Here is an 11,825-nt window from a genome sequence, read left to right as displayed (position 1 = left end):
TTTTTTTTTTACATATTACACCTTCCATAGATCTCGTAACAACTTGCCCCACCCTGTTAACAACTAGCCCCGAATCGGGGTAAGTTGTTACTTTCTGACTTTAGGTATTGTATTATTAATTATAAAAAAATCTTACAAAAAAACAACCCCAAAAACTGTCTTAATAGCAAAGTTAGATATATTAGTAAATTTTAATATCTCAATACTTACGCTAGAATTAAGTTTCATTAACAAATTATGAGGTTGAATAAAAAACGGAACTTGTAGCCCCGCTCTCCCCTACTATACATATTTCAAAATAAATAAATTTATTTTTATATATTAAAATCTGAATATAAAGTTTTAAATATAGGCCTATACTTACATAGAATAGAAATATAAGTTTAAAAAAATATTTCTGCTCTTATACAACTTTGTAATTTTTGTAAGTAGAAGGAAAATAAACAAAGAAGACGAAAATTGGACTCGTTATATTTTTGTTATTTAAATAAAAAAAAAATTGCTTCAAGATATAACGAAAACTAAAATATTTTACATAAATACAAATTTTAAGAATAAGAATATATTTTCTATGTCTTATAACAAGTTCAAAATGAACATGTGGGCCTATATAAATCAGCCTATCAAATTTATTCTTTGAAATAATTCGAGTATTTCTTGATACAAAAATTGATATATTTTTTTAAGTTTTGTGTTTTCATTATGTTTACAGATTTCACTAATTTGCACATATTATATAACTTTTTTACAACTTATTAAAGCATCATTGTTTTGTTTTGTTGTACATTACAATTCGAAAACTAATGAATAACGTTATATACTTTCCAAAGAATAAAATGAACTCTGATATAGGTCATCGTTGTAAAATATAACGAATATTGACAATTCACATGAAAAATAAATGTTATCGTATATCAAAACGCAGATAAAAACATGTTTTAAAAAATCTAAATTAGATTATATAGCTGCAGAAAAATATTATTCAATAAAGAATGTAAAAAATGCATCAAACTTAGTTTTGTAAACCACATAATATGACAGACAAAACATGATGTGATTGCTGAAAGAGTGGGTGTGTACCATATTCTCAACTACTCTTCTTTATTGGAATTTTACTAGTTCCGAAAATGAAATTAAAATAGGGCACATTTGTTATTATTTAAATTTTTAAATTAAATAATTTCAACGATATCCATAATAAAATTTTTAAAATAATTAATCGCATAAGAGGTTAAAGAATACAATGTTGTTATACATTTAACTATTTAACTCTTTAAAACTTTAAAAGTAATTTAAATATTTAGAATATTTCTATTTTTAATTATTATAAAGTTTTTTTGTAAATAATTTAAATTTTTACAAATAAATTCCAAGACTGCTACTATTCAATATTTTAAATAATTAAAATATTTAATTTTGAAAAATTCTAACCTCATTTACCTTTTGTGTTCATTTTAAATAAAAATTACTACTTTAAAGCTGAGAGTCATCTATTATTTGAGAGGATAAAATAAACATTTTATAAAGTTAAAAAGATTTTATATTTAAAAATTTCAGCAATTACTTTAAGGAACTACAAAAAAATTTTTAGGTTATTTGAACTAAATAAACTCTTTATATATAAAATATATGAGTTAAAATAAAATAAAATAAACATGTAATTATTTATTAAAAAATTATATAAAAATAATTTACGAAATGAAATATTAAATGAAAATATTTTACAAATTTTTCTTAAACTATAATTACTTTTAATTATCCTCATTTGTAATCTAATTAAATATATAGATAGATTTATTAAGATTAATTAATTTCTTACTAATAATCTTAAGATTATCGTGATATAAAGTAACCTCAATATTATTTTACACGATGAAATTGTCCTAAATTCTAAAATATATTATTGCTATAATTATTTTAAAAGGAAACTTGTGCTGCTGTTAAACCAAAAATAACAATTATAAAAGTTTTCGATATTATCATTTAATTGTTTGATTATATTATGAATTGCTTAATTAAACATAACACTCTAGCAAATTTTTTGGAAAGACGGCATTTCCATTAAAAACACTGATCTAAAAAAACGAAATAAGAATAGAAAATTTAATTTAGACAATTATTACACAAATTCGATCAATACATGGCCTAAATAATTTCATAACAATGAGTAAAATGAGTAGACATCGCCCCTAATTGTAATATAATTACCATTAAATGAGATAAAAAGGCTTGCCAGCATTAATATTTTAATGTTATCTTTCTTTTTATCAGCTATTATATATCTTCTTAAAATATCATGTACAGGGTGTCCCAAATAAAGTTTTACAGCTCAATAACCCGTTATTCAATCGATGATAAAAAATATAATGTTTTCGTTAGTGTTCAAGTTAGGAAAGTTGCTATTAAATCAACTTAAAAACTTTTATGTGACCCTCCGAAAGGGTGGGGATGAGGTCAATCCGAAATTTTAAATGGAACTTTATCAAAATGTTTGGATTTTACACTGAAAAGCAACAATTTTTATCTTGAGATGTTTTTTCTTAGGAATTTTTAAAAGAAAACAAAGTGTCCGCCATCAAATCAGATCAGAAACAATTTGAAAAATAACTTATGAATCTTTTCGTATTTAAATAGCCTCCGGTTTACATTCTTTAAGATAATTCGTGTAGTTATAGCATGATAACATGTAGTTGGGGCATGGTAACATTTTGCAAGAAAAACACGCGATGTTGGAGATGTTGTGTAAATGGAGACCTGCTCAATGACTTCTTTGTTCACCTGACTTTATACCATTGGATTATTTTTTCTAAGGATACGTTAAGAAGTCGCGTATTGTTCTGTTTAAAGAACCAAAGATGAAAGAGAGAATACGATAAAAGAGCCTGTGCACCAATTACACCTACAACATTAGCAGGTGTTCGAAGAAATTATGTAATGAGACTAAATAAATGCCTGAATGTGAATAGAATGCTACTTGAATAAAAATCATTCGTAAAAATTTTTCTAATCGATTTCGTAACGGCTAGCAAATTAGTTATACTTCTGCTTTACGGATACTTTTCTTTAAAAAATATTATTTAAGAAAAATATTCCGGAATAAAAGTTGCTGCTTTTTTAACGTAGGATTCAGATATATTAACATTTCGATAGGATCCCATTTAAAATTTCGAAATTGACCCCACCCCTACTCTCAAGGAGGGTTCTTTAGTTCGTTAATTGGTTTAATAACGTCTTTCCTGAGTTGAACACTGACGAAAATATTTTTTAAAATCATCGATTACATAATGAAATATTGAGCTGGAAACACTTTACTTCGGCTTTTAAAGAAATTCTATTTTTAAGTGTTGTTCATAAAAACATATTAACAGAAAATATCAAATATAATTTTAAAATAAATTTTAATATTTATATATTCACATGTTGGTTACACAAAACAAAGACATTTTTAAACTACAGAGAGTTCTAATGGCAGGTCGCATCGATATACCAGTATGTCAAAACATAAGTACAGTGAAAAGTAAGCTTAAATATTTGTTACAATCAATAAATGTTGCATTACTATGTACTGTATAATACGTATTGTAAATTATAATTTTAGAGAATATATAATGAATTGAATATACAGTTAAACCTGTATGAATCGAAATCGTGTGGTACAGAATTATTTTTTTCGTTTTGAATGGGTTTTGATATTGTTTTTCTTTTTTCTTTTTAAACAACTTCAAAAAATATCACGCTGTTATATTCATTTTTATAATAAAATTATAATCACGGGCGTAAAGAAATTTTATTACTAGGATTTATCAAATTAATCCACAGTGGTAGCAACTAAAGATGGAATTATTAATATGCAAGAATTGAAACTATTCGATTGCAAGAAGTTCTCGTTGTTCTTGTGCTAGGTATTCAATTATGAGCTCACATGACAGCGAACAAGCCTATTCGATACACGACAGCCTAGCATAATGTTGGCTCTAATGTTGTAAATTCTCATTCCTTTACAGTAATACAGAGATCAAATTATTCTGTGATTTTGCTTTTTGGAGAATTTTAATACTCTAATTAACATTTACTTCAATATCTGTAGTTATCAATAATTTTAATGAATTTATTTTTGAATACTCGATACTAGTTAGGTACTACGTGGTAAATACTCCGCACAGACAGTCGTGTTAGCAGTAGCATGTGTTACTTTATTCTCATTGTTTTCACGAATTACATTCATTGTTTGATCTCGGGAACTCATTCGATTGTGGAAATTTCTCGAGTCTTTCCCTGATTAATTATAACAAAGACTAATTTTAATAAAGCCCTTGTGTTCGTATTTCCCTTGTTACATGTCTTTCGTTTCTCTGACAAGGTTAGAAATCGTTCTCGGAATAAAGTTTGCATGCTCTGAAATAACTTTTCATCAGATCAGTTTTCGTTATTTCTCTACAAATGGAACCTTAATTTTCATCGTTTCCCAAGTTAAGTTACGTTCTTCATACCCGAAAACCTCTTCCGTTTTCGTGTTGGACAGGTTTTCGACTTACAGTAAGATTTTTTTTCTGTTTAGACAGGTTTTTGTTTTAGTCAGATTTTACTCTGTAACAAGTAAATTTGTTATTTCAACAGTAAATAAATAGTACTAAATTACAGTTAAGTGAACAATAAAGTAAGTATTTACTATTTAGATGCCTGTACATTTCCATATAAATTCGAATTTTTTAGTTGGTCTGGAACGTATCTCTCACATAATATATTAGTTCAATAGGAAATCCCTTCATTACATATCGATTCTTAAAAAATCGTGCTTTTTAGAAACAGCAATAGTGTTGCTGTTCCTAAAAATCCCGCTACATACATAATTACAAAAATTAATATTTTGAAGTAATACTGTATATCCTAATAATTTTTAATGACTGTTCGTAAAGACATGTTATCAGAAAGTATTAAATATCATTCTAAAATAAATTTCCGACTCTCCATCTCCAGTGGCACTCCCAATGTTGTTGGTGCAACAAAGAGCCAGTGTCATAATATTAAAGATATTACAAAAATTGACGTTTTAAGTGATATTTTAAAAATTTTAAATAATTTTATAAATGACAACCTTATGAGAAGTTCGTGACCCTGGTGTGTCTTAGCACACCGGTTGAAAATCATTGTATACAATATCATTACAATAATTACAAAATTACTATATTATAAAACACTACTTTCATATTAAAAACACAAAGTTTGCATAGTCAATTACTGGTGTGATTAGTTCCTTTCATCAAAATTTATGCTTATCACTAAAGAATATTAAAAGCAATTTATTTTATATATTAATCTATGATGTATCTAGACGTATTATATAATCTTCTTGAAAATGTGATAATCATAATTATTTTTACATATTAAAATTTATTTTGATACTTTAAACAATCTTCGGTAAATATTCTGATGTATTTAATAGCATTATCTACAAATATATTGATTTATTTGAACTATTATTTAAATTTGCAAAATGATTTCTGCATTACATAACATTTTTTTTGTATAGTAACTGTCCATATTTAATGTTTAATCCTTTATTCTGTATTTATTAAAAGATTATATATTTTTAAATAAAAAACTTTTCTAAAGTTTTTTGTAAGAAAATGTCAAATGCATGGAGTTATCCTTACTTTTCTTAGATTTATAAAAAGAAAATCATCCAATAAAATCTAATTATCTACTAAAAGCCTGTTTCATTAATGTAACCAACAGCAATCTGCTTACAGTTTTAAAAAAAATGNTTTTATTATGAGAATTTCTAGAGAAAATAGAAATATTGATAGAAACAAACCAATGCCGAATTTAGACTAAACTGAGATCCTCGTGTATTTTATTTACTGTAATACAGTACTGTACTCAACATGTTTTCCATGGTTTTTAATCAGGGATTTATCTGAGAATCAATGTTTATCTTGAACACCACCTTTATTCCTTGGGGTTTATTTGATTTTTAAGGTGTCTGAAAATCTGAGTAAGTTAGTTTGAGAACAGTCTTAAATAAATATTCAGGTGCTTTTCTTATAATAATTCAGATATACTTAATTTTAATTCAATTTAATTTTAAAGATAATTAATGCTATCAAAAATGATCTTATTTTAAATACAATTAATATAAAAAAAATTAAGTTGGATTATTCTATGGAATTTCAATCAGTAAATTGTTATTTTTATGTTAATATCTTCAGTCTTTATGAAAATGGTTGAGAACTTATTGAATTCCGAATGTGTAGATCGTCAAATGAAGAAATAGAACTTCCAAATACGGGTTTTATACCTTAATGGATTTTTAAAAGAGCAATTTCTTATGTTTCTTCAAAAGTGCGTTGTAGCCATTTTAATAACAGTTCCAACATAAATTTTGCATCATGGCATTTTTTAAAATGCCAGAACTCGAAGTTTCTTGTTGTTTCTGTAAAGCCATAACGCGTTCTGGTCTTTTTCCGCTTTTTAAGCATTTTCGATCTTAACACAACATATACAAGTTGACTTCCTCATAAAGTGCTTTTAATACGTGTTAGTTCATGAGTGCATACTAAAATAAACTTTCGACGCAGCGCGTTAGGTAAATAAAAGCTGAATTTTTATGGCCCTGTGCATTATTACATACATTTAATACATTTTTATGCATAGATACAGTCGCAGAAATGTATCAATATACTATATTTTCTCGAGTAGACTTTGGATGTTTTATTCTTAAAACATACAGTACATATCCCCAGGGAATTTTTCGAGAACATGGTTTATTTCGTTGCAACAGGAGACGATTAAGTAAAAATTGAAAGCAATACATTACTCATGCATTTTCTGAACTATCAAAACATTTTATTGGCTGTTTTTATGGGTTACAGCTACATTAGAAATAATTACTGTTTTCATAGTTAACCCAATTCAGAGTCGTTTAATTTGCTTATTACGTTGTCATTCCTATCTGCTTCCATGTCGCTGTAAGAATCAAAATCTTGAATACCATCATCTAATTCAAACTCGCCATCTCTTACCAATTAGAATTTTTTCATTTACCCTTCAGCAGATAAACTCTCGTCTATGAACTCGATCGCCACTTTTCCATGCTCAATATATTTAACAATATTTATCATTTTATTTCGAAAAATGTTTCAATGAATCTTGGAATAGAAAGCTTTGCCCGACTGTAGACAATTTGAAGAGGCAGAATTTTAGTTAAACTCTTTACCTGTCACTCTAAACTACATTACCCTATATTATATATTTATTATAACAAAGTTTGATGGAATAATTAGTTTAGAAAATTATTAATCCCTATACCTAATTACTATTATATCTGTTATTCTTAAAAATTTCGTATTTGTAATTTATGATTTCTAAAACCATAAAACCCCAAAAAAAATTTTTTAATTGTTACTATGTGCTATTTTATTATGAGAATTTCTAGAGAAAATAGAAATATTGATAGAAACAAACCAATGCCGAATTTAGACTAAACTGAGATCCTCGTGTATTTTATTTACTGTAATACAGTACTGTACTCAACATGTTTTCCATGGTTTTTAATCAGGGATTTATCTGAGAATCAATGTTTATCTTGAACACCACCTTTATTCCTTGGGGTTTATTTGATTTTTAAGGTGTCTGAAAATCTGAGTAAGTTAGTTTGAGAACAGTCTTAAATAAATATTCAGGTGCTTTTCTTATAATAATTCAGATATACTTAATTTTAATTCAATTTAATTTTAAAGATAATTACATTATTTGAATTCGAAATCTAAATAAAAACAAATCAGATTAATGCGATATCAATTATTGATTTATATATTTAGAACATAAATTATTATAGTATTTAAGAATAATTTACTATAATAATGACATCACCTGAAAATATGAAAATGGTAAAAACATCTTCCAAATAAAAAAAATTAAATTAAAACCGGATTTGAAATTCCTCTAACCGAAATAACTATATTATAGTTGTAATTTAAGCATATACAAAGAAACAATTTAATGATCCATAAATAAACAGGAAAAAGTCTTAAAAATCATTTTCTACTTAGTAAAGATCTGGATAATCTATTTTGAAAATTTTTTAAATTTTAAAATAACACAAAATGTTTAGTTAAATACAGTCGACCCCTCTATAGCACGGTAGATACGTTCCACTTTATAAGAATTTCGCGTTGTAGGAATCCTTAAATACATGAGCCAATCATAGCCCGGCACGTGTGAAGTTTAGAGACTACGGTTGTTTGAAAAGTTTTCTTCCATAATATTAATCAATTCTAGACTAACTCGACTCAACATTTCCAAAACACGTATAATTTTTTGGGAATAATCCGTATAAACTATGCTATAAACAAAAAATTGTAGGATTACTTACCGATTGTGCACCGTTCGACGTCGCCATTGCTTACGCTTGTTTTCGTCGCGGAGCAGCGCACATTATAGTACTGTAAGTCTAATACAGTACTATAATTTTATACATTTCTTGTGAAACAAGATTTCTTATTCAACGGCCATAAAAATTATTTCTATTAATGATGTCTTCAAAGTTCAACGAATTTTTCGCAGAAAAATAACTTATCAGAAAACGCGCCCGCCGTTTGGTGCGCTGCTCCGCGGCGAAAACAAGCTTAAGCAACGGCGTCGTCGAACGGTGCGCGCTCGGTAAGTAATCCTACAGTTTTTTGTTTATAGCGTAGTTTATACGAATTATTCCCAAAAAATTATACGTGTTTTGGAAAGGTTGAGTCAAATTAGTCTAGAATCGATTAATTTTATGGAAGAAAACTTTCAAACAGCCGTAGTCCGTAAACTGCACACGTGCCGGGCTGTGATTGGCTCATGTATTTAAAGATTCCTACAACGCGAAATTCTTATAAAGTGAAACGTATCTATTGCGTTATAGCGAAATCGACTGTACACAATTATTTTCATCGAAATATAATAATGTCAACAAAATATTTAGCGTTTGTATCTGAATGTTATCTTTATTAAAAATAGGTATTCATAGAATTTTTTATTTCTAATATTTCTTTATTTTGATTTATAAACTACATAAATTTCGTTACATTCTCATAATTTTATTTTGCTATTTTTATAGTAACGATGAAAAACATAATTTAACGATTTTAGGAAATGAAATTCCGAAAATTGGATTCAGGAATATTTGAATCGGTAATTTAATCTGAAAGCTTCTAATCAAATAAATTCGAAAATATTGATTTAATGAAGCAAATTTTAAAAAATCTGTTTTGCAATACAGAAGAAAAACAATCGCGATCACCAAAACTTAATATAATACAGCTAACATGATTGTAACTTCTACATTCACTCTGCAATCTATTAGTTTTATTTACTCTGCAGTTTATTTTTTATTACATGTACAAAAGGAAATGCCACAAGAGGATATCCTCCCCCGATAATAACGCTCGTAACAAAAGATTAAAATACAAATAACAACGAATGAAAATCAATATACATGATAAAAAAAATACATAAACAAAACCAAAAATATATATTATACGTTTACAAATGTGTTTAAAATGTAAAAAAAATCAAGTTTGGTTACGCGTAACACGTGGTTGAACTCTTAGGTACAGTACAGCCAATCAGAGCGAATGGAACCATGGAAGTATTTGTATAAAAGGAAACGGTCAAAAAAGTATTTGATACGTTCGGTAAAACTGCGAATCCTCAATCTGGACCTAGCAACATCAGCATTAAGGGACTGTGTATTAATTTTTAAGTTAGAATTTTCTAAAAGGAAAGATAAACGGAGATAAGATTGAAGAACAGGAGGACCATGGTTAATCAATTTAATTTCGTCAGCATAGGATAACACAGATGAAACAATATGACGAACTATATTGTTTAGATATGATGAAAAAATAGGCTATTTAAATTGGAATCTTGTTGAATTCTGTCTAATGGAGAAAAATCCAAAAATTGGAAATCGCCAAGTTTATTTTTACAGGTACGAAGAAGTTAGTAATTATTAAGCCAGGATTGATAAGCAGGATTAATTTCGAAGTGATCTCTGAGTATTGAAAAAAAAATTAGGAATTACAGAATGGAAGGCTTGGCTAATCTAAATATATAAAATTGCTTGTCCTGACTGACTGACTGAATGACTCACTGATTCATCATCGCCCAGAGCAAACCGCTTAACCTAAAGAGGTGAAATTTGGTAGACAGTTAGGGTGCGTCATGGAAACGAACACTAAGAAGGGATTTTTCGAAATTCCCCCGCGGTGGGAGGGAGAGGATTAAGGCTTAACCGGAAGAACGGCTTCTACAGTACTATTTTAGATGCGATTTTTCGTTTTCAACTACGTTTAATTTTCATTGAGTACTTAGATGTATTAAATTGATAACATTTCAGACATTGTTATAAATATTTTTTATCTATTTCGATTTCAAAAATGTTCGAACCGTTTTAAATTCGAATTTGTTATTGCATATTGGTTCGATTATAGAACGATTGTAAACGTTCCAGAAAATTGATCAAATTGAAAATAGTTCGTTTGATTCCCGGCAATTCTATTCAGCGGCAGGTGTTATATAACAATTACTATGGTTATTGAAATATTGAATGTAAATGGGGTTTGCTTGCAAAACCTCCGTGGACAAAGTTGCGGGTAACAGCTAGTATTTATATAAATTATAAAAAGAGATTGCTTTCTTTCAAAATTCTAAAAGGATTGTTAATATAGTTTCCAAAAGGTTGGTGGTGGTGAAATGATGCTGTACACCACAGTGCTGAATTGTTATTAATTTACAAGAAATTGTTGAGATATAAACAAATTTCGAAAATTTTCAGCATGACAAATAAAATGGAAATGGAACGGAAAGAGTATCTGTCTTTTTCAGGTACAGCTATAATGTTCGAAGAAAGACATTGTTTGGGGACAAAACTATTTTCAGCAAAGACGGAAAATAATTTTGTTAGGATGACTGCAGATATTGGTTTTAAGGATTTATAAAAATTAGACGGAATTAGATCTGGGTTGTTATAAAAATTATTTAAGATATTTGTGGCAATAAGAACTTCGTTAAAGGGAAAGGCAATCTTATGTGAATAAAAGTGAGGGAATAATGGAAAAACTATGACATTAAGAAGTATTGTGGTAAATCTTTTTGTTTTTTTTAATTATTGTGTACATTATAGACATTATAGTCTTGAACAAGAAGTAATATACGTGGTATTCTTTTAGAAAAAATTGGGTAATAAAGACTAAAATGTGCCAGGGTCGGACGAAAAGGACTCTGTTACCTTATTAAAATATTTTTGGAAAGAAGTATGGTATTCACGATAGTATTTTTTTTTTTTTTTTCATACGGTGTAAGTAAAGATAGCGAGGGTTACCGGATTTTCTCTATTTATTCCAGTGATTTCGAAATAAATTACGAAGTTTTTTTAGACTATGAGTATACCATTTTTGTGTTCAAATATCAATTTTACGGAATTGCAAATATTGTGTATAGTAGATAAAAAAAATTTTATAAGTAATGTCAGGCTTTGTATTAAAAGAGATATTATTAGAATCAAGGTCAGATCAATTAATGAAACCGAGGTGGGTGGCGACTTTTTTCAAGTTAATTTGGGACCATAAGGATATAAGTTTAATAAATCGCTTCGTTTTACGTGAATTTAAACAGAGACAAACTTTAAGGCAAATAGGTATGTGATCAAACAGAAAACCGATGGTCGAGTAGGCGGTCACGGGAATTACTAATAAATACTAGGTCGAGATAGGAATTCCCTCTTGATGGAAAAGAAAATTAAAAAATAAAAAAAAATATTTTATCAAATAAATTTCAGCAGAGTC

General features: G+C 27.8%; 1 protein-coding gene across 1 annotated transcript in view; it reads left to right on the top strand.

Moving 5' to 3' along the window:
* LOC111619466 overlaps positions 1-6,274 on the top strand; it is a 10,472-nt gene extending 4,198 nt beyond the window's left edge. The window contains exon 2 of the mRNA XM_023361193.1: positions 6,210-6,274. Coding sequence (XP_023216961.1) covers positions 6,210-6,274 — 65 coding nt within the window. The remainder of the gene's footprint in view (positions 1-6,209) is intronic.
* The last annotated feature ends 5,551 nt before the right edge of the window (positions 6,275-11,825 follow it).

Source organism: Centruroides sculpturatus, unplaced genomic scaffold (assembly GCF_000671375.1).
Source record: "Centruroides sculpturatus isolate CEXI.00-Female unplaced genomic scaffold, Cexi_2.0 scaffold166, whole genome shotgun sequence".
In the NCBI taxonomy this organism is placed as follows: domain Eukaryota; kingdom Metazoa; phylum Arthropoda; class Arachnida; order Scorpiones; family Buthidae; genus Centruroides; species Centruroides sculpturatus.
This window is presented reverse-complemented; position numbering and strand designations above follow the sequence as displayed.